This window comes from Microcebus murinus, chromosome 1 (assembly GCF_040939455.1).
Source record: "Microcebus murinus isolate Inina chromosome 1, M.murinus_Inina_mat1.0, whole genome shotgun sequence".
Lineage (NCBI taxonomy): Eukaryota > Metazoa > Chordata > Mammalia > Primates > Cheirogaleidae > Microcebus > Microcebus murinus.
The window spans coordinates 95,708,863-95,733,486 of NC_134104.1; the positions used below are offsets into that span (position 1 = coordinate 95,708,863).

A 24,624-nucleotide genomic window follows, 5' to 3' on the forward strand; every position below is an offset into this window, starting at 1 on the left:
AAAGTCTTTTCATTTCAGCTTTGAAAAGTCAAAATACATACATTCATACACACAATCTGTTTTTTCTATTTACCAAGATCTCTAGAGAAGTATTTATTTTAAAAGTATTATTTTGCATATCACTTATATTTGCTAAGCAAACCCTTTATTTTTATAGAAACTGATTTTAAGAAAATCCTTTCTAAAGACATGGTTAAATTTAAACCAAAACAAAAACTAAAAAATGAAGCTAATTAAATATATTGTTAATTATTATAGCTAGGAAATGGATTTCTTTATGTGGATTGCATTTTTGAGAAATTAAACATTTTTTTTATTTGTTCAGTAAGCAAAAAAAAAATTCTCTCTAAAAGTTGGAAAACAGTATATTAATATCAGCTATCCAGCATGAATTGCCCATGATAAAAATTATTTCCTTTTATAAATATTAATTCTTGTAAAATAGTGTTTAAAGTCTTCATTACCAATAAAATATTTTTTTATCTTCCAAATATTAGGGTGCAAAAAGGCCTTGGCGAAAACAACGTGTTAATATGTATCTTCCAGCAGACAAAATAGGGTTACATCTTAGAGGAGGTTATATCATCCCCATTCAACAACCAGATGTAACAACAACAGCAAGGTAAAATGAAATTCATTAGCTGAGATATGAAATAAAATTCAAGTTTTAATATTTTACATTTTTATTAAGAATCTGAGTTTAATGTTTAGCTTTATTACCAGAATAGAGTTGACACACCGAAGTAATATTTAACTATACCCATAATTGTTATAAAAAGAGTCAAATTATGCATATTATTATAGATGTCTTGAATTAAATTAACGAATATAATTGGATTAGAAATTCATTTCCTGTACCAAAAATTTCCTTATATCATCTTAAAATATGCAGAATTGAAGATAATCTTTGATACTTAATAAAAATATGAAATATTAGCATTTGCTATATAATTGAGAAAAAAGCATTGTGTTGCTTTTTACAGACGAATTTCTATACATAAATAAGTCACAAAGTTTTTCTTTCTGCTAAAATGCTTTGCCCTTAAGTTGATAAGATAGGTGAATATTTTAGGTAAAGAGCAAGAGAGAAACTCAGTTGTTCAATAAGAGTAAAACTCAGAAATATTTAGAAAAATAGAAGAAACTTGAAAATTTTGATGCTCCATTTTGCAGCATTCATTTTGAGTACAAAGGCACAGAAGGTATCACATTGAATTCACATGCCTTTCTGTATTCTGCAATACCCCAACAGACAGTTGCCATCTATTCCTTACCCTGCTATATTTTCTGTATAATGCTAAGAATATCTGAAATTATATTATTTACTTTTTCTCATATGCAGTATGCCTCCTTACCTAGACTATAAGCTCCATAAAAGCAGGGTCTTGACCTTTTACAACTTGATCCTCCAAATCTTTAACAGTGTTCAGCCCATAATAGATTCTCTATTTCCTGTATTTGTTGAGGGAACAAATTAATGAGAGAATGAATGTGCCTTAGTAATTTAATTATTTTGGCATTCTAGAATTGACTATTGTCATAATGTAACTGTTTCATGACTATGCTCTAAAAAATTGGTTGTACTCTAGAAATTTACTGAAAAAGAGGAATATACACTTTGGTAACTGATTGCTGGAAGGAATATATTTTTTACAGAGTAGTTGTCTATACTGTACAGCCTGAGGGATACCATTTTAGGATAATATAAAAATAAGAAAAGTATTTTTATTGATCGATCACATGTATCATTTCTCTGTTGTAATTAGCTTCCTTTTTAAGGTTGTTAGAGATTCTGCTAAACTTTTTTTTTTAATTTATATTATACTTTTTATTGTTTCGCACATGAGTTGTAGACCTAATACTTTGCAATTTAGGGTTATACAGGTTGAACTGAGCATTCATTGGACACATTTAATTTTTCTTTTTGAATTAAAAGATTATACTGTTTCAATTTGCAGGTGTCTCAGACTTCAAAAAATCCAGTATTGTATTTATTCCTTTATTTTCTAAGTATATAAATTATTTCTGCATTCTTATAAGAAAATTGATACTAAAATTATTAATACATATAAACAAATTTATTATAAAATAGGTTGAAATGGACTTAGTTATAGGATTTTTACTATAATATATTTATTTTTAATCATATATGCACCTAATTTTCCTTAACAGCCGTAAGAATCCCCTGGGACTTATAATTGCATTAGATGAAAATAACACAGCAAAAGGAGACCTTTTCTGGGATGATGGAGAAACTACAAGTAAGTTTCAAAGTGATATACAGAATGAACTAAATGTTCATTCTGATGATGGGGGAAATTTTGACTTTATTTACATAACTCACATCTATTTTTAAAATATCACACATTTTCAATTCTAATACCTATTTTTATATATTGTAGGCCTTAGGTTATGTTATGAAGTTTAACATTTTTATTTGAGTTATATATTTTTAATGAAAATATCCAGTTTTGGATATTTGTTTGTTGTAAAAACATTTGACAATATTTTATCTTTATATTTATCTATTAGATTAACATTTTAAATAAAAATGGTTAGTAAATTTCCAGATGGACAAAATTGCATCATATTTTAACTATTTTAAATTATTGTAATAGTTAAAACTAAAATTTTGTTACTGTAAACAAAAACAAAAAAAATTTACATGTTTAGTTAAATAATGTCAAATAATTTGAGGTGAAAATGTTGTAATACAAATAGTTTACAATTGTTTTCCTTATTAAGTATCTTTAGTTTTATTTCTTGAGCTTCAAACTTGGGAACTCAGTATAGCAAGCAAATTAAAAAAGAATTATTTTGTGATTATATGTAATTATTCCATGGTAATTTTTTCTGTTTGGATTTAATTAGTCAATTATAACTTTCCTCATAAACTTAAAGGTTTTTAAAAATCTTATTTCTTTTAACAGAGGGCTCTTAGGTATGTGTTTTATATGTGTGTATAAAAAACTACAGTTTGGCTTCTATTTTCCTTCACTACTCCTCAGATGTATTAAAGGATATCCTAAATGCCTATAAATGTATAGGAAACATTCAAATATTTTTAATCTAATTCAAGAAGTGGTCTATGTATTGGTATACTCTCCTAAAATCTGAAAATATGAAATCTATTTAAAAATCTTATTTTTTAGTCTTATCTATTTATGAAAATGTAGATATTTTAAAATTACCACATGTATCCAGTAATTCTCTCCTAGGACTTGTGATAGTCACACTCAGTTAACTAATATTTGTTTAAATAAATAACTTTTATTTATGGTATTATACCAATGTATTCAAAATAAAATTTATTCTATAGAATAATCATTTTACTGGGAGATCTTCCTTGATGCAAGCTGTGAATTAAGATATAACATTCACAACCATTTATCATAAATGTCCTGTTTTTTTCTATTCTTTAGCTATAGTCTTTACCTTGATATGTGTAGTCTTTTGTGTCATTTATCTCCCAAATTTATAGCTTCAGACCAGACCCCTGTGTACGTAACCTTTCCTTTTGTATGTCTAATGAAAATCCAAAATGTAACCTACCAAAATAGAACTCAGACTTTACCATCATCTATCTGTTCCAAGTAGAGTCTTCCCCTTGTCAGTTGATGGTAACTTCATCTCTACAGATGCCAAATACCTTGGAGTTGACTATTGCCTCTCACAACTTATGAATTTTTATTGCTTCTACCTTGATCTGGATCCTCCCATCAGCTCCATCACTATCACCACTCTCTTTTAGTTACTACAATAGCTCCCTAACTGATCTATAAGTCTATAGTTCTTGTCAATCCCTTTTTGCATTCTATTACAATCCAGCATGTGTAGTAATCCTTTCAAAAGATGACTCAAATCATCACACCTTTGCTCAAAACCCTCTAATGATTCTCCACTTTACTCTATTAGGAGCAATAGTCTTTACCAATGCCTAGAGAGAGAGCTTACTATGATCTGTACTCTGTGCTGTTGCGTGCAGGAAGTTTTAATAACTTGATTTTTGCATTTCAGATACCATACGGGATAACAACTACATATTATATACATTTTCAGCTTCTAATGTAAGCATTCTTCTTTGATATGGTAGTTAAATGTATACTTTGTTAATGTCTAGGTTATTTTATCATGAATGTTTTGAAAAGATATTTATATTATATTTACCTCCAGATTTCAATTAAATGTAATGAAATAAATTATTAAATTAAATTGTTAAATTTAAATTATAAACCAAATGTTATCTTAAAATTTTAAATTTAAGTGTAATAGATAAGAAATTGATGCACAGAAATCTTTAGACTTCTTAAAGTGTTATGTCTGGTTTTAAACAACATGCCCTATGAAAATAATTTCAGCATATTTGAAAATGTTTTAATGTATCAGTCACAGTAATAACTGGTGTAGATTTGGGGTAAGGATGAAAAACTTATGTGCAGAGTTAAACTCTGAACAATTAATAGGAACAATTTTCATAGATGTTGGATTTCTTTATATATTCTTTTTTGCCAAGGCTAAGTTTTTTGTTTTTTTTAATCAATCTTACAGCTAGACTAAGAAAGGTTATATATGTGTTGCTTCATGAGTGATTTATATTATCTCTGAAAATAAAGTTTTATGGCGCATATACAAAAAATGAAAAGAGTTGTTCATGCATATATTTATATATGCTACTTGGATGGAGAGAGGTGGTAGGAGTAGAAAGAGGTAGATGATTGTTTTTTTCTCTTATTTCACACCTATATTATTTTTTAAGGTTTGTATCTGATGTATTAATATATAATATTACATACTTTTCCCCCCCCCCAGAATGCTTTAAATATTACATGCACACATTCATCATACCAGGAAGGAACTTCCTTAGCATTTGAGACAATAAAAGTTCTTGGGTTGACAGACACTGTTACAGAAGTTCAAGTGACAGAAAACAATCAGCCAATGAATGCTCACAACAATTTTACTTATGATGCTTCAAACCAGGTAAATACAATCTTTTAAAGTATTTTAGCTGTCATGTACTGTCACATTTAACATCATGCAACCATTCATGCATTTGGTTTATTCTATTTGTTTTTTCATGCCATGTCTTCCCTCCATCCCTCCCTCCCTACTCCTTCCCACCCCTCAAGATTCCTCTTGCCTCTCTCCCTGCCTCTCTCTCTTTCTTTCTTTTCTTTTCCCTCCCTCCCTCCCTCCCTCCCTCCCTCCCTCCCTCCCTCCCTCCCTCCCTCCCCTCTCTCTCTCTCTCTCTCTCTCTCTCTCTCTCTCTCTCTTTCTTTCTTTCTTTCTTTCTTTCTTTCTTTCTTTCTTTCTTTCTTTCTTTCTTTCTTTCTTTCTCCTATTTTCTTCACTTTAGCTACCAATCTTTCATTTTAGGTCATTCTGGTTGGTATTTAGATATCAACATGAATGGAACTTCTTGCTACTTCTCCTTCATTTCATTTTCTGTTGGACATCACTTATATAGGGCTTCCCAATATTTTTTCATAGCATTCTATTACTTTGAACTCAACCTACCTCTTGCATACAACAAAATTCCAAATGTTTTAGCTTCCTATTTAAGATTCCTTAGGGTATTCAATCCATTTCTTCAATCATTTTCCCTATTCCTTCTTGTATGAACTTCCATTGCCCTCAGAATGTTTCTTGTACTTTCCTGACTTCAAAGTTTTATTTACACTTTTTTCTTCCTGTAGAAGGACTTTCTTATCTTTTGATTTATGCCTCTTTTAGTGTATCAGTGAGAGAAAAAAGACTCACAGAACTAGGTTCTAATTCCAGCCCTGTATTTCAGCACATTAAATCAATCTCTCACTATCTCAGCTTCCTCATTTGTAATAATATTTAAGTCATATTATTGCTTTGGGCAGTAAGTTAATGTATTTGAAATGTCACAGAAAGTAATAATTTAAAACATGAAATAATTTTTTGGTATTTACTTTTCCATCATTTATATAATATCAAATTATTGTTAATATCAGCATAAATAAATTCTAAATTATTTAAGACATAGAGCATTGTCTTATAACATTTTTTGTCTAACTAGTAAGCCCTATGCCCCAGTGCTATTCATTTAGCAATTTTCATAAAAATACATACTGGTTAATTATTTTTATCTAATAAACATAATATAATATATATATATATTCCTAGCACTATAAGAATAAATTAATATAAATTGAATAATTGCACACTTAGTGAGAACTTTATGAATCTAACAAACATTACAAGATGTCTAATACAAAAATAAATTTGCTTGGTTATGTGTACAAATCAATTTATATCTATATTTTTATGTCTATTTTTGTGCTTAAATAAACATAGACATAGATACCAGTAAAAATACACCATTCAAATTGTGCTGTGCTTAGACTGATCTTTAAATGAACTTTCATTTCTCAAAGTAGAATTTTGAAAGTTTGTTTGGTGGATATGAAAGAATAAGCTATGTAGATGAAAATCCAATTGGGATAAATCTTGCCCATGTTAATTCCTAAGATACATAAGCAATAACCAAACTTAACTTTGCAATACCAATAACAGAAATAATCACGTATATATATATATAATTTTATATATGTAACATATATGCACAATATAATAATTCTGTATGTGTGTATATATATATATCCTCTCTTTTTTTCTTTTTTGCATAATGCCATATTTTCTACCTTCCAATTTGTCTCTCAAACATTGTAAGTAATGGTTAATAGTAAGTTTAGAATGAAAGAAATATTTGTTTCCCTTCTCTGACTCTAGAAGCCTCCATATCAACTAAAGTGGTCAATATGTTCTTCCTTGTATATTTCTATACAAGGAAATAAACTAATATTTATTTCAAACTTAGTATGTCCCAGGCATTGTTCTAGATGTTTTAAATTTTACATCTCATTCAATCTGCATAGCAACGCATTTAGTAGGAGGTATTATCCCCATTTTACAGGTAAGGAAATTGAGGATAATGCATAACATATAATTTTCCCAAAGATTCATGAGCATTAAATGGCAGAACTGAGAAATGAACTCATGTCTGAATTTAAAGATAATGCTTTCCATCAGTATTCTACAATCTCTCATAGCTTTTTCATCTTGAGGTTCTAAGCATTTCAGTGGTATGATACTTTCTCCTCCTTTTCTGTTCTTCAAGTATTGTATTAAAACTAGTAATGATTTGATTTGAAGAATTGCTGTAATTGCCACATTTTGTAAAATGTTAAATATTTTTTAATTGTGCAATGGTGAGAAACAGTCTTTAATGTTTTGTTGCCACTTTTTCTTCAAAGATTCTTCTAATTATGGGTCTCAAATTGAACCTTGGAGGAAGCTTTAATGTTCAATGGAATCAAGTTTTCTCAGAAAATGAAACATTTACCTGTTATCCAGATGCAGACATAGCAACTGAGGAAAAGTGCACACAACGTGGTTGTTTATGGAAAACGGTAATACTGATTTTAATTATGGCTCTTGATGTGATTTTTACATAAGCATTTCAACTTAAACTTTACATATTATACTTATTATTCTGTAGCATACAAATTAATTCATATAGAGAATTATTTGCAATATGAAAATATCATCTCTGATAGACAATTTGTCTTTAGCTTATTAATTCCCCAAAGAAGTAGTTTAGTAAATACCAGGCTAAATGAAGCCTCGAGGGAAGTTGACCCCATTTTTCTGTATCTATTGGTAAAGCAGCATAATCTTTATGATTAGTGAGGATTAGGGAAGAATTGAAGAACAGAAAAAGTAAGGAGAAGAAAAAGATTCAAAAATCAAGAAAAATCATATAGTGAAGTATTTTACATTTCTCCATCTTCCCTTTAAAATGCAGCACTCCAGTCAAATTCAGATCCATCACCCATTGCACTAGGAGCATGTTCACTTACTTCCATCAGCAAAACATATCTTAAGGATATTCATTTCACTAACGCACAAATAACTTCTAAACATGAAAATGTAAATACAGTTTTTCAGAACTGTATTTTAGCACTTATAAATTCTTAGGTTAAGTAAGTAAAACTTTAATGTTAGGAAGTCAGGAAAAAGAAGGAAATTAAATTTGATGATTTAGGATGCAGATATACTTCTTTGTGTTTCTTTAAACCACATTGTTTCTTCATTTAGTCATTCAACAAATACTTATTGAGACTTGATATGTTCTAGTCACTGCTCTAGGTGAAAAAAATAAACAACTCTCCCATCCTGATAGAGCTTATTTTATACTGTGGGAAAACCAACGAATAATAAAAAGGTTTTGTTATGTTAGATAAACACTATAAGAAAAATAAGAAGGAAAGGAGAAGAAAGGAAGAATAAAAATGGTGTGATTTTAATGATTGGACAGGGAAAGCTTCCTTGAGAAGATGACATTTGTTAAAAGAGATGAAGGAAAGAAATGAATGAAATAATATTCCAGAGGGAAATTAACATTAACCTGAAGTGCATCTGAAGTGAGAATGTAGCTTATACAGTTCACAAGCAGCAGGAATAGTGTTTTTGAAATAGAATTAGGGGAATGTCAGCAGGAAATTATGTCATACACATATGGAAACAGATAGTTTAGATCAACCACTTAGACCATTTTTAGTATTATAAGCTTTTCTTTAAGATAGGATGCTACTGGAAAGTTTTGAACAGACAAGTCAAAAAATTGAACTTTCATTTTAATGGGACCATCATGGCTATTGTGTTGAAAATAGATTGTTAAGACAATCGAGGTAAGGAGACCAGGAAAGAGGTGGTTGCAATAATCAAGGCAAAACAGCATTGACAGATTGAAACAGAGTGGTAATGGTAGTATTAGTAAGAAGTGATTGAGTTCACATATTTTTAAGACAAAGCCAAACTATTTTGTTTGTTGATTGAATGTGCATTATGAAAGAGTAAAGAATGACTTCAAATTTTTTGGTTTGAACAACTGGTAAAAAAGAGCTTAGATGGGAAGTTATGTTTTAGAGAAATCAAAATTGAGAAATCCAAATGCAATTGTCTGGTTGTGAGATGTATTTAAACTCTTGAAATTGAAAACTTTATATCATAGGTATTATGTAAACTTTAGTGTTAGCCTATATATGGTTTGAAGGCATTTGATGGGATGGTGAGTCAAAGGAATGAGCTTTAATATGAAAGGGGTTTAAAGACTAACCCCCTGGATCATTACATTTAGTCAGAAAAGTAAAGAGAAACAAGAAATGAAAACTGAGAAAAACTAGCAAAAGTATTAGCTTGAAAACAAAGAAGATATTAAGATCTAGAAGCCAAGTGAACAGAGCATTTTAAAATAAGGAAATGGCGAACTGTGCAAATTATGCTTATAAGTCAGTAAGATAAGGACTGGAAATTGACATCTCAAGTTGGCAGCATGGAAGTCTTTGGTAACTTTGACAAGTAAATATTGGTAGAGTGTTGTGGGTAAAAGCCTGTTTAGAGTCAGTTCAGGTAAAAAGAGAAATTGGAGATAGTGAGTATGGTGAATTCTTCTGTTCTGCTGTAAAGTAAAAAACAAAACAAAAAGGGCCAGTAGTAGGAGAAGTTAGTGATGTAACATTTACATTTTTCTTAACATAGAAGAAATAATGTAAGTTTATGCATTAAGGATAACCTACACTGAATGCAATATTAGTGATGCAGGAGAGAGAGAGTGGAGAATTAAGGAGAAATGGTTTTTTTCAAGTAAAGAGGCATGCTATTGGGTACACAAATGAAATAGTTCACCTTGCATAGAAGACAGACAGTACATAATTGTCACAGTAGCTGAAAAGGTGGATGTGTGGGTACATTTGGTATTTACTTCTGAATTTGTTTTGGTTGCTTTCTTTTTTCATATTAAAATAACAAGGAAAACCATTAGGTAATGATGAGAATAGGTAAGGACTTGTTGGTGCTTGGAGAAGAAAGGAAAATGTCATATAGAGCAATGTGATGGTGAATGAACTAGGAAAATGTAGTATGGTTGCATCATTAGGACCCACTGGAACTTTCATGATTATATAATATGAGAGCAGTCAGCATGGTTGTTTGCATTTTTCAAACACAAATGACAGAATTGTTGTCATTGACAAGACAGAGGATAGATTTTTTTCCAGGGTGTGGTTTTGTAACTGAGTATAAGAATGTGAGTAAGAGACATATGGACGGAGATTGTAAGAAAAAAAGTAATTTTAGTGATTGAGAAAAAAAAAAATAAGCTCCTTAAGGAAAAAAGTAAAGTCATCATTGTGTGAAGGACAAATATAGTAAGGGTTAGATGGTATGGTTACTCTGGTTCTGGTCACTCTATGTATAAACCCTTAATTCCCTTATTCTGATAAGAAATCAAAAATAAAAGAAAGAATTATCTTGTCCCAAGACTTAATGTAGCAAGAAATATTAACATTTTCTAAATCACGGATAATTATAGAAAAAAAAAGATTTTACCTAGAACTTTGACTTGCTAATTCATCCAGGACCAAAATTTTTTAGTAATATGCTTAATTTTTACAGATAACACAATCTAGCTCTATTTTTGAGTAAGGAAATCTATAATATTTCTTCCTTCTACTATAATTTTCTTTCTGTAGAGTCAAAATATAAATATTCTATGTAACATTTTAGTACATGGGATTTCATATCACATAATAAAAATTTTATGCTGTGATTGCTATTTCATTTTAGTATTCAACAATACAACTTGCAAATCAAACAACATGTGATTAACATAAGCCTACTTTATTTTTTTGAAAGTCAGATATTACAATGCTTACGATTTCTGGCAATGAACTTGCATTGTGTTTTAGGCTACTTCTAATTCCAACGCACCTGACTGTTACTTTCCAAGACAAGACAACCCTTATTTAGTCACGTCAACTCAGTATTCATCGATGGGTGTTACAGCTGACCTCCAATTAAATAATGCAAATGCTAGAATAAGGCTACCTTCTGAACCCATCTCAACTCTTCGTGTGGAGGTGAAATATCACAAAAATGAAATGCTGCAGTTTAAGGTATGTTAATACAAACTATCCAATGAGAGCTCATCTCTCAACATTAAAGATTTTTAATATATTATGTGCTTGTATTTTTAATATAATGTTAAGGGTTACTAATTGGCTTGACAACATTTTTATTCTATAAAAATAAAAAAATTTTTACTACACAGCCCGTACCTGGGTGGCCCAATAAATGAAGCTTCTCATTTTTGCTAATCTGTGAATAAACATACAGTGGTGATTTAAAATGAATAAATTTAAATTCTTGCTAAATAGATAAGCAATTTAGAATTGAAAAATATTGATAGTTCCATTAAAATAAAAAAACCAGGATGCCTACCTACTATTCCCATTATTTTAAATCATGGCCTGAGTTTTCTGGTCAATGTAATAAGACATACAAAAGTAAATAATTTCTTTCAACTTTTACAGTGAGCGAATTTTGTTTTACTTAAAACTCCAGTGGAATCAATTAGAAATGATAAGAACTATCAGCAAAATATAAAGAGATATAAAATAATATCTCCAAAAAATATTTTCTTGTAAACTATCATTTAGTATTTAGAAGCCAAAATGGCAGCAAATCCCATTAAGAAAATGAAATTTTAAAAAATCAAATATGGTGGACATTTTTTTGAGAGAACTGTCTCAAAAAAATAGCAAATAAACAAGAAAAATATCAAAATTATAGGACAAAGTGGACATTCAATAAGGAGAAAAGCTATTAAAAAGTATTGATATATGTTAAATAAGTAATAAAATATTCTAAATAAGACTAAATGTTATTTTAAATGTTAATTTACTTCAGATCAATTTGGGTTGAAAAGTATTTCTATACAAATCAGTGGAATATTATTTTAGTCTTCATAAAGTAACATTTAGGTTCATCTGGAAAAATAAACACATGGGAATGGTTAGAACTGAAAAAGAGGCATAGAGGTGATAAAAATTCATGAAATTAAAACTGTTGAACTGAAGCCAGATTGTCCAACAGTTTATTGAAGCAGGATGGCACAAAAACAAAGATTGTGTGTGTGTGTATCCATATATATTTTATAACAAGATAGAGCAAGCTTCACAAATTAATAATACACAGGTAGTTTATTTAATAATTAACATAGAAAAGTGTCTGACTCAAATCATACGTTAAAATGAAATTCAGATAGAGTTACATGTGAAAACTAAATCAAACATAAATGTAAACAAAATTTAGCTCCATATTTACCTTATATCTGACTAGTAAAGGCCTTTCAAACCACAGATACAAAGGTATGAATCCCATATACAAAAAAAATCTACACATTTTCTTACATGAAAATTAAGCATGTTTTCAGACCAAAAAGCACCATAAGCAACTAGAAGACAAAAAATGGGCAAATATTGATACCAATATGACATAAGAAAAGCAATTTCAACTCATACAATCAAGAAAAATATGGATAAATTGTGATACATATACATAATGGAATATATATAGTACACAAAAGAATGAAATCTTGCCATTTGCAACAACATGATGGAACTGGAAAACATTATGCTAAGTGAAATAAGCCAAGCACAGAGAGATAAACCTCTCATGTTCTCAGTCATATATGGAAGCTAAATATTAAAAACAATCAAATGCAAGGAGAGAGATGGTTACCAGAGGCTGGGAAGGGTAGGGGGGATGGAGAGGATAAAGTAGAAATGGTTAATGGGTGCAAAAATACAGCTAGATAGAATGAACAAGGTCTAATAGCATGACAATTTAACTATAATCAACAATGAGTTAGGGTATACCTTAAAATAACTAAAAGAGTAAAATTGGAATGTTCCTAACACAAAGAAATGATAAATGCCTGAGGTGATGAATATCCCCATTACTCTGATTTGATTAATTAACACTGTATGTCTGCATCAAAATATCACATATACCCTATAAAATATACAACTATTATGTACACTTTATTAAAATTTTAAAAATATCTCATAAGCAGACATTTAAAAGAAAACATAAAAATAAGAAATAGAATATTAACATTTAGAGTCATAAAAATACCATGAACAAAAGACAATTTAAAAAAAGAGGAAACATGAATGTTGAATGATTATCTCAAAAAAGATTCATTCTCATCAGCAAGAAAATAATTACCAATTTAAAAAATACTTTGAATTGAACATAAATTAGTATTAGAGTACACGATTTGGTGAGAATATTAATTAGTACAGTAATTCTAGAAACCAGTTTGTGAGTAGGTACAAAGACCTTAAAAATATTTATACACTCTGACCTAAGTGCTATAATTTCTAAGAAATGTACTGAAGAAATAAAAATGGGAATAAAGATATGGTATCATTAATGTTTATTGTATGATCACATTTATGGCAGAAAATATTGAAACAACTTTTATGTTTAATCATCAAATGATTAATAATTTTAGTATATACATATAATAGAATATTTTACTGTAAAAGTTTTATGTTTGATTTCTTGTTGTATAGAAAATAAATCAAAAAAAATTTTAAAAGGTATAAAATGCAGTACTCAATTTAGTGCCATATATGTATATATAAAATTCTGTATAGATGTATGGGCCATCGATGTAGAATTAGGAATTATGTGAACAACAATTCTTAATGTGCTTGTTTGAACCATTATTTAAATTATTTACTGATATTTATGTGCTATGTCAGCAATAAGAATATACTGTACCTATTTTTATTATTTTCCTTCAATAGATTTATGATCCCCAAAAGAAGAGATATGAAGTTCCAGTACCATTAAACATTCCAACTACTCCAACAAGTACTTATGAAAACAGACTTTATGATGTTGAAATCAAAGAAAATCCTTTTGGCATCCAGATTCGACGTAGAAGCAGTGGAAGAGTTATGTAAGTGTTTGAATTATTTGCTAAGAAGGATATTTAAATGTTATCTTAGGAAGGGAAAAAAGTAAGATGCATATTTACACAGTCTTCTCTTTGCTAGAGTAGCATAACACTAAAAGATTCAGTCGTGTTAAGTCGTTTTGCCTATTCTAATATTTCTAACCTAAACAATTAGCATGCCCATGGGACTATCAAAGGATTGGTCCACAATTTCATTTACACTTTGGATGTGATCAATTTCATAATTAAATATCAGGCTCATTCTCTAATTAAGTTGAGAATCATATCAAGAATTCTCTTGAAATGCATGATGAATGTTGACAAAAATAAGTAATCAAAATGAGTGAAATAAATATTGTATTAGAACTATTGGAATTGTTTATTGTAGCTGGAGACTGATAGAATTAATAATTTCTCTCTCAAGTATTAATGAAAAGAAATTGAGACATATAAATCTAGATATATTTTTATGTTACAATGAATAAATTTAATCTAAAAATGTAGTCTTCATTTTAGTCAAAAGCTTTACAAACTATAATATATTATAATACATATTTATGCAATTTAAGCTTGCTATGCCATTCTTTAGATGATGATGTCAGGATGTTTTCAGGTCATGATGGATACAAATGATAAATAAAACTATGTTTGAATTATTTTAATAATTTTGTTGTTATAACAATATTTTTGTTCAAAAGGATGTGAAACTAAGTCATTTGCAAAAAATTATGGTACAAGGGCATCATTTATTGCTATTAATATTTTCCAAGCGTTATTCCCTATTAAAGAGTTTTCCAAAATATTTAATATAAAAATATTGAATAGGTCTCAGATTTATTTGTAATACTTATATTTCCTCCCCAACCAACTTTATATTCTTTTCTTTCTCTTTATATTATTTTTCAAATGACTTGAATAACAATATGTTCTTTGTAACATACATATACACTACATAAACAGTGATTTATATAAATACAACTTGAAGAAAAAAACAGTTGAGAGTAGTAACTGGGGAAAGTTTGAAATTTAAACATCCATTATGTTTTCAGTTCTTTGTAATATTGATTTGTTTTTATTTCATTTATAGGAAAAAGGGTATAGTGATTATCTCAAGGGAGCAGGAAAACAGAGGACTTTCAATGTCTAGGCAATATATTACTGAGTCATTTATCACTTCATATTAATTTTATTTTTAAAAGCAATATTTGTCTAAAGATTAACATGTGCAATCATATTATTCATATATGATTCATGTATAAATATATGAAACATAGTTTACATATTTCATATATTTGCTAAAAAAATTAATTATCCATTTCCATTTGGTACATGGGTATAATCGGTATATAGGAAAAAGAATATTGATTTTCAGATCACCTAAGAAAGAATTACCACTATTATTTGTGATTCTGCTTTGCATAGATTTTTACAGGAATAGAATTATTTTCTTTTGTTTTCAGTTGGGATTCTCGCCTGCCTGGATTTGCTTTTAATGATCAGTTTATTCAAATATCTACTCGCCTGCCATCAGAATATGTTTATGGCTTTGGGGAAGTGGAACACACAGCATTTAAGAGAGATCTGAACTGGCATACTTGGGGAATGTTCACGAGAGACCAACCCCCTGGTGTAGGTATCAGCATTTGACTACCTCATGAGGCTACTAAGACCATGATTAGAATCCAACCACTTCTTTGTAGGCCTGTACTGAAGCAATGTCAAAGGGCTAGGAGTAGCTATAGTCATTTTCACCAGAGTAGCTAGAGTGAATTTCTGAAAAACAAACAAAAGTCACCATAAATTGCAGGTGAAGGTAGAGGAGTGGATGGATAACAACTTGCTTGATTAGTGTGAGAAGCCAGGTTGTGACCTAATTCTCAAACCATTTCAACTACAGAGAAAGAACATATTGATTCAATATTCCCTATCATGTCTACATTTACTCCCAACTTTTAGAAAATAACTGTCTAGAATTCTCCTTGATATTTTTCCTTCTGATACATTTTTTGATCCTAACTTTTTTTCTTTATAACCCAAAGCTGCAGTTGTATAATTTTATGAGGCCAAACTCCTAATAGTAGCTTTAGAATATAAGACTTTTATATACTCATGACACTTTTATCAAAGTGTCATCTTGTTAATGTAACATATTTTATTAATACTTAACGTACTGTACATAAAATAACTATAATTATTCCAAACATATCATAAAAATACTTTTCAGTAAAAATTATCTTATTTCCATTTTTCACATGTTATGTATGCTTAAGGTATCTATTCAGCAACACACTGTATGTGTATGTAGTATTGTAACCATTTTTTATTGTTTGGTGCTGAAACAACATTTTTGTACTACTATAGTCCAGACTTAGATTATTATTGAAGGCTGTTTTTCACTTATACCAATTTTTATACCATTTATACCAAAATTTATTTATTAAAAATTCTTCAGCATTGGTATAGATATTATTAGGTGAATATAACCAAAATTCTCAATATATAAAATTACTTTAACGTGTTCATAAATTATTGGGATTCAAATACAAGACAACAAATTAAATATTTCATAAATATAAAAGTGTGTTTTATAAACACAAAATATATATAAATTAATTATATCACTTTAATATTTCTAGGACAGTGTATTATAGAAAAAAAGTGCCAATTTATAAATAAATTAAGACATATAGTCTTTGGAAAGAAACCCAACTACTCTAATGCCAATGGCACTCTACCTCAGTTAATGTGTCAGTATTTGTGGATGTTACATATTTGTTTATTTATTTGTGTGTGTGCTCTAAAGCAGTAACAGTTAAAATAATAAATCATTTTCTAAGAGAAATACATTCATTTTAATTCAACTTTAGTTTGAATGTGCAAAATAGGAGCATTTAAATCCCAATTGTCAATCTTATAATAAATTTAAAATGACATTGATTAAATTCAATTAAAATTAAAATTTTATTAAAATTAAAATGCTATTATTATTTAAACATAAATTTTGTTTAATTTTTTTTATGTCAGTATAAACTTAATTCCTATGGATTTCATCCCTATTACATGGCTCTGGAAGAGGAGGGCAATGCTCATGGAGTTCTCTTACTCAACAGCAATGCAATGGGTAAAACAATTGTTTGTTGAATTTCTCATATTTTTGACCTTTTCATATACTAATATATTGCATAACAATTGAATCATATTTTGCATTTCCAGATGTTACATTCCAGCCAACTCCTGCTCTAACTTATCGCACAGTTGGAGGAATCTTGGATTTTTATGTGTTTTTGGGCCCAACTCCAGAAGTTGCAACACAGCAATACCATGAAGTATGATTGCATATTTCTTTTTAAAGACATAAAGTGTTTTAAAGAGTACAATTATAAAGTAATTCTTAGTTCACACATAATTTTTTTTTTAAAGATGATTGGCCGACCAGTAATGCCACCTTATTGGGCCTTAGGATTCCAAATATGTCGTTATGGATACAAAAATACTTCAGAGGTTGAGCAAGTATATGATGGAATGGTGGCTGCTGGGATCCCCTACGTATGTATATTAATTCTTAAAACACTGTTAAATGTGGAATATATAAAAAGAATGGAATAATTAAATACTTATATGCTTTAAAATTAATTTAACCATTTGGTAATAATGCTTAGTTTTTAGTACAAATTTATGAATCAAACATAAGATTTATATACAATGTTTTTGTTAGGTTAATAAAGGAGAAAGGATAATATTTAATACCCTTTCTTTTCTTTCTTTCTCCCCACTTCTATGACCCTGAGTTGTGCTAAACAAGTGACCGTGCACTTGCTTTCCTCTCATAAACTCTGGGTTGTATAGGTGGTCAGACATATTCTGTGTATTCTCTTTGTGTTAGAAGAGTTCAGAGGAAGCTGTATCACCAACAAATGTGACAAGGAACAAGTTGGATAATTTTTTCTCCTGAATAGATAATAACTGTAATGTATAGTACAGATTGATAGGATTTGAAAAATAGTTTCTTCCCTCAATGTTCAGGAAACTAAATATTCCAAATGCCTCTCATTTTATGAGTGAATTAACACAATGTGGTATACGTACACCATGCAGTACTTCTCAACCATAAAAGAAATAATTAATACCTTTTGCAACAGTCTGAATGAAACTGGAGACCATCCTCCTAAGCAAAATATTTCAAGAAAGGAAAACAAATATCACGCATACTCACTATCAAATTGGAACTAACACAGATTAGCACTCATGTGCACAGATGAAAGTAAAACTCAATGGAAACCAGCAAGTGGGGGGCCGAAGGGATGGGTGAAATCCTGTCTAACGGATACAATATACATTATTTAGGTGATGGTCACACTTATAACTTTGACTCAAGCAGTACAAAAACAATCCATGTCACCAAAACATTTGTACTCCCATAATCTTCTGAAATAAAAATAAATGAATACATAAATAAATAAATATTCCAAAGTATCCACATCAATCAGTCCCTGCAATTTTACTTTTTAGAAAGACTAAGGGATACCATGGGTCCTGCTGGTAACACATAAACATTGAAATATAGAATACTTGGTATATGATTTCGTTCTAAGAAGAATCAGAAGGTTGTCATTACAAGACACTGGTATTTACAGTAGAATCTAATGTATGGTTCCTGAATATACTATAATGGAAAAATTATAATGGGAAAATTAATTGTATAGATTGATGACATAGAAACGTGCAAGTGTAATTTGATTATCAATAGGGAGCTTTTACATTATTAAGCCCACTATATCTGCCATACTTTTTATAACACCCAGAAGAAACAAGCTAATATGAATTAATGGGAAATAATTAACAAATTTGTTATTTAGGCCTTAATTGAAGATTCCATTGCAAAATTCAAACATTATTTAGTTTAAACATATTGACAAGTACCTACCTGTAAATAATACTTTACTTATTTAAGCGGGGCTGTTATACTGAAAATGGCTTTGATGGATAACACAAGAAAAATTATATAATAGTCGATGAACTTCCCAATACTCTTTTTTTCCTCCTTTTTGGCAATATTAAAATCATTTGAAATTATCCTATATTTGTTTTATAGTTCCCAGAAATAGATCAACACTTGTTTCTGTATACACTGTACTAAATTCTAATTTTTCATTTAACATAATTTCATAGCATCATAAATTATTTTATTCCTGTGTCCTGTTCCCTTTAGTAATTACATAATATATACTAATTTAAAAGAATTTTTACTTCTAAATCAAAGTAACTAAATAAACTATTAACAAAATTGAACATTTATAGGAAGTTTTTCTTAGAATATTTTGCATCTTTATGTGCTACTTTTATTCCTTGAACACTGAATTAGTCGATTAATTCTTTTTAGGATCTAGAAAAAAAGAATTGAATCTTTCTTATTGTTGTTACTTTTGTAAGTATGATAGACTATGATACACTTACCCATTTGTGTTTCTTACCCCATTGCCATGATTCTCATATATTTCAGGATGTTCAATACACAGACATTGATTACATGGAAAGGCAACTAGACTTCACAATTGGTGAAGGATTCTATGACCTTCCTCAGTTTGTTGACAGAATAAGAGCAGAAGGAATGAGATACATAATTATCCTGGTCAGTATTTATAGTTTATCTGAGTTTTATTGTCATGGTTTTATTAATTATCCTAAAATGGGGGGAGGGGTTTCAAAATAGGTAGTATATAACTTTAGATTCTACTCCCAAATCTAAAATATTCTTCCTTTCCCACTTCATTTTATTTACATGGGCTGCCACCAGTTACATTTGTATTTCGGTATATCCTTAAAGCTCTAAGTCTAAAGCTGGGAGAGAAAAGCAAGCTGTTTTCTAGCTATCATCATAGCTACAGACTGGCCTCAATTTACAGAGGTTATCAAAAAGTAATTGTAGATTTTTTATTTCTATGCGATTCTGAAGTCATTCTCTAGGATTGCTTCTGATGCTTTTCATATTTAAAAATTTGCCCTCAGGTTTGTGATTCTGTGGAGACAATTTTTTTATCATTGTCTTATAGAAGCAAGCGAGGTAGCCAGACATCTCACCATAGAAATAAAAACAAAACAAAAATTCCTGATAATCTTATTTAAAATCATAGCCTATACGTTTTCAAAAGTCCTTAGAATTTTCTTCTAAGAAGTGTAAAGAACAATCTAGCTAGAAATCTGATGTTTATACCATTTGTGAATCCATGTGAAGGTACAATATTATGATAATATAATAATAAAAAATTATGTTTCATAATGCCTTTCCAAGTGTCTATACTTTTATTCCATATATACCATTTTAATTTTCATTTTAATTTTAGGATCCAGCAATTTCAGGAAATGAAACACAACCTTACCCCGCATTTACTAGAGGAATAGAGAAAGATGTCTTTGTCAAATGGCCTAACACCAGTGATATTTGTTGGGCAAAGGTACTGAATTTATATCTTGAAATAGAATATGTATAAAAATGCTATTTCATTGAAAATTTCCATTTAATTTTTTTAAACGCTAAAAACATATTCAGAAGTAGAGGTATACAGAAATGTAATGATTTAATAATAAAATACTATAAACTATTTTATAAATGTTATAAAATGTTATAACAATAAAATACTTCCATCCAAATTATTAGACACAAAGGAAGAATGCTTACACGTCTTTTGTCCGAATACTCTTTGTTTCATCTTTAAGGTATTTTATTATATATATTGGTATCTTCTGTGGTTTATTATAGAACAACCATTAGTAAGATGGCTACTCATTCTACTGCAAGAGTCATTTAAATGTTTGTACTTCTCTTTAAAAGATCTCATTAATAAAAACAATGTTTTTAAGAGCTCCACTTACAGCTCTAAGATGAAACAAGACATATAATTGACTGTATTTTATGTGATTAATAGTAATGTTCAGATCTGAGTATATGAATAAAAAATAGTTTAATTTGGTTTTCATATAAAATAATCAAGAAAAAATCCAATAGTCATACCTGGAGTGAACAACAACAGCAACAAACCCCACAAAATCCCATGATGGGAAACATAATTAAATGCAATGTGAGATTCTTCTTGGATTTTGACCCAAACTTGAGCCATCCATCAATGATAAAAGTGGTAAAATTCAAATATTCTCATAAGTTAGTTAACTGTATTGTATCAACATTAATTTCTTGGTTTTGATAACTATACTACAGTCTTATAATATGTTAACAGAAGAAGCTGAGTGAAGGGTATAGAAAAACTCTAGGTACAAATTCTTGCAGCTTTTATGTAAGTCTAAAAATGTTTCAAAATAAAATGGTAAAAATAAAATAAAATAGAAAAAAATCTTATGATACATTAGTATAACATTATAATATTTTAAGAAACATTCAAAAATAGATTATGACATATTGGCCATAGAGGGGGATTTTTTTTCTTCCACGTTCTCCTTATTTTATACTTTTACACATTTTCTAAGGTTTCTACTCTTTTTTTCCCCTTCGTTTAGAGCAATATTCTCTACTAGAAACTAATCCCTTGTAAATAATTAGTCTTTGGGAATTATTTACATTTTTTATATGGGGCTTTCTGATTTTTGCAACACAGATTCAAATACTGAGAGCATTCAGCATGACTGAGCTTGGGCTCTATTTTGTGTTGGAGTAGAGGAAAGCATTGGTAGCCAGTGTGTCTTGGGGTGGTGATGAAGGGAGATGAGAATTTAGTACTAACTTTTGAAATAAGTGGGATTTTTGAATCAGCATGATATTATCAAACCAGATCTTCAATTCCTTCCAAATAAAAATATTTATCATTTTTAGTTTTCGATTCTTGAATAATTCTAGAAATAGTTCTAATATACCACATTAAATTAAATTTGGTATATGCTTTTCATATTATTTCTTTATCAGATCTTTTGGTTACAAGCATTATTTTCAAAATGACTAATAACCACAAAGTTTGGCAATTCTTTCTTTATTTGCCACATTAAAGAGTGGAGTAATATGGAAAATGGGAATAATTTGCAGATGATAAGTATGCAAAGAAGAGAATTGAAAGGATTACAGATCTGGAGGTCTCGAGTCTATAATATATCGCTAATGCTCCACTACATCTTATTTACATCATGATCATATCATACTGAATTTATTTTGAACTGTTCATTCATTTCTGCTCTTGTGTAGGTTTGGCCAGATTTGCCCAATATAACAATAGATGAAACTCTAACTGAAGATGAAGCTGTTAATGTAAGTTTTACATTGATTAACTATATATTACTAAAAGAAATTCAAAATGTGAACTTAATGATCACTTTAATCAATAATTTAATTTGAATGCTTTCCCTAAAAAATATATGGCTTATTTTTAATTCTCTATATCAGATCATACTTAGGTCAAATTTATTCATTTTTTCCCCAAATAACAAAGTATGTCAGTCACTCTATTAAGCAATTTTATATTTTTTATTTAATCCAAGCAATCATTCTTTTAAAAAATTATTGTAGTAATAATAATTAACATTAAATTTACCTTCTTAACAAAAATTTTATGTGCATAATATAATATTATAAAATATAAGAGTGATATCTCTGGGACTGTTTATCTTGAATAATAGATTTTATGCCAGTTACTTAGGAACTTCCTATTTTCCCCTTCTTCCTGTCTTGGACAACCACCAGTATATTCTCTTCTTCAGTAAGTTTGATTATTTTAGATATTGCATATAAGTGGAGTCATACACTTGGCTTTCTGTGATTGGCTTATTTCACTCAGCATAATCTTCTCAAGGTTCATCCATGAAAACAAAAGGAATGAAAAAGATATTCCATGCAAATGATAAACAAAAGTAAGCAGGAGTGGCCATACTCATATCATAGAAAATAGATTTTAAGTCAAAGACTATCACTAAAGACAAAGAAGATCATTACATAATGATAAAAGAGTCAATTCATCAAGAAGATATAACAATTATAAATAAATATGCACCCAACATCAGAGAATCTAAATATATAAAGCAAACAAAAGGAGTGGAAAGGGCACAGCAATGCAATAATAATTGAACACTTTAATATTCCACTTTCAATAATAAATAGAACAACCGGAGTGAAAATCAACAAAGAAACAGTCTTGAACAACACTATGAACCAAATAGACTTAACAGACACATATAGAACATTGTACTCAACAGCAGTAGAATATAAATACTTCTCAAATGCACATGGAAAATTCTTCAGGAAAGATTACATGTTAAGTCACAAAACAAGCCTTAAAAAATTTAAGCATATTTAAATCATACCAATTTTTTTTTTCTGGCCACAATGGAACTAAACTAGAAATCAACAGCAGAAGGAAAACAAGAAAAGTCACAAATAGGTGGAAATTAAACAACACACTATTGAACAGCCAATGAGTCAAAGAAGAAATCAAAATGGAATTAGAAAGTTTCTTCAAAATTTCTTAGAAATACAAAAATGAAACTATATCATAGTAAAACTCATGATGTGACAAAAGCAGTACTAAGAGGAAATTTTATAATAATAAACACACACCCTCATTAAAATAGAAGATCTCAAACAAACAACCTAGCTTTAGACTTCTAAGAACTAGAGGAAAAAAAAAAAAAAGAACAAAGCCCAAAGTTAGCAGAAGGAAAAAAATAAAACAAAATAAGGAATACAAAATCAATAGAAAAAAAATAAACAAAACTGAGAGCTGGCAATCCTTCTTTTAGGTAGAAGAAATTATAATCATTAAATCCTACAACTTCATGTTAAGTATAAAAAATTAGGGAACTTAAAACTTCTGAAAACATCTTCTAATGCAGAACCAAAGAACTGAACATACTTAATTATGTTGTTGAGCAAAAATCCAGAGTTTTGATTCAATTTGAGTTCTACCCACTGCTCTTGGGTAGTAGTGCTACACTGGAGAGAAAGGCATGACTTCTTATATAGGTGTTGGAGGACAGCTTCAATTTATGTAGAATGACTTATGTAGAAATCTTTGGGAGTATCTTCCTCAAAAGATATAAAGAGTGTTGGACCACATATACATGATTAATTTTCTAGATATAAGCAATGATTTGTACTTAAGAGATAAAAGCATTAACCTACAAGAATTAAACCAAAAAATGAATTGTGGAAAAAACATAAAAGTGGAAGGTAAGAAACAAGATCGGGTGCTCCCTTTCTTCTTAATTGTCATTGTGATCTGCAGGAGATCCTAGCATAGAAAATATTCATTCAATGTAATCTCACTAAGCCTTCTCTCCTTATGAGTGAAATGTAATTTTGGGGCAAGATGATAATTTAAGTCCCTTTCAACTCTTAAAAACATCCATGGTACATATTTTGTAAATCTCTGTATTCCCTCCTCTGTATTTTCTTTATGCACATTCCATATCCCTGTTCTCCCTGTTCATGGAGAAAACTGTTTCTGCTGTTACTATTAATACATAGACTTACAAATCCAAACTTACAAACCCATGCGCCCCAAACCCGTTCAAGATATGCTATGTTTTTGAGACATCACCAATTGATTTACCTGCAGAAAGTCAATCTTGCTAGCACACAGTTCCTCTGACTTTAAAACTTAGGTGTGGACTCAATTACAAAATGTTCTTAGTAGGGAATGGAATAAAACACCTCTTCTTTACTGGGATGGGAAGGGATAGATGTGAGAGAGAAAGAGAAGCAGTCGGTCAGGGGTGTGTGATGATCTGTTGTTTCTGGGAGTTCAGAAACCAAAGTAAACATGTTTCAATTAGAAAAACAAGCTTTACTT

The 24,624-nt window shown here is 29.5% G+C and overlaps 1 protein-coding gene across 1 annotated transcript in view; it reads left to right on the forward strand.

The window, feature by feature from the left end:
- SI (sucrase-isomaltase) overlaps nt 1-24,624 on the forward strand; it is a 78,830-nt gene that overhangs the window by 32,399 nt on the left and 21,807 nt on the right. Inside the window, exons 20-33 of the mRNA XM_012783233.2 lie at nt 498-622; nt 2,173-2,261; nt 4,018-4,067; nt 4,810-4,980; nt 7,284-7,439; nt 10,779-10,985; nt 13,689-13,843; nt 15,301-15,469; nt 16,865-16,961; nt 17,054-17,166; nt 17,261-17,386; nt 19,341-19,469; nt 20,182-20,292; nt 22,026-22,088. Coding sequence (XP_012638687.1) covers nt 498-622; nt 2,173-2,261; nt 4,018-4,067; nt 4,810-4,980; nt 7,284-7,439; nt 10,779-10,985; nt 13,689-13,843; nt 15,301-15,469; nt 16,865-16,961; nt 17,054-17,166; nt 17,261-17,386; nt 19,341-19,469; nt 20,182-20,292; nt 22,026-22,088 — 1,761 coding nt within the window. The remainder of the gene's footprint in view (nt 1-497; nt 623-2,172; nt 2,262-4,017; nt 4,068-4,809; nt 4,981-7,283; nt 7,440-10,778; nt 10,986-13,688; nt 13,844-15,300; nt 15,470-16,864; nt 16,962-17,053; nt 17,167-17,260; nt 17,387-19,340; nt 19,470-20,181; nt 20,293-22,025; nt 22,089-24,624) is intronic.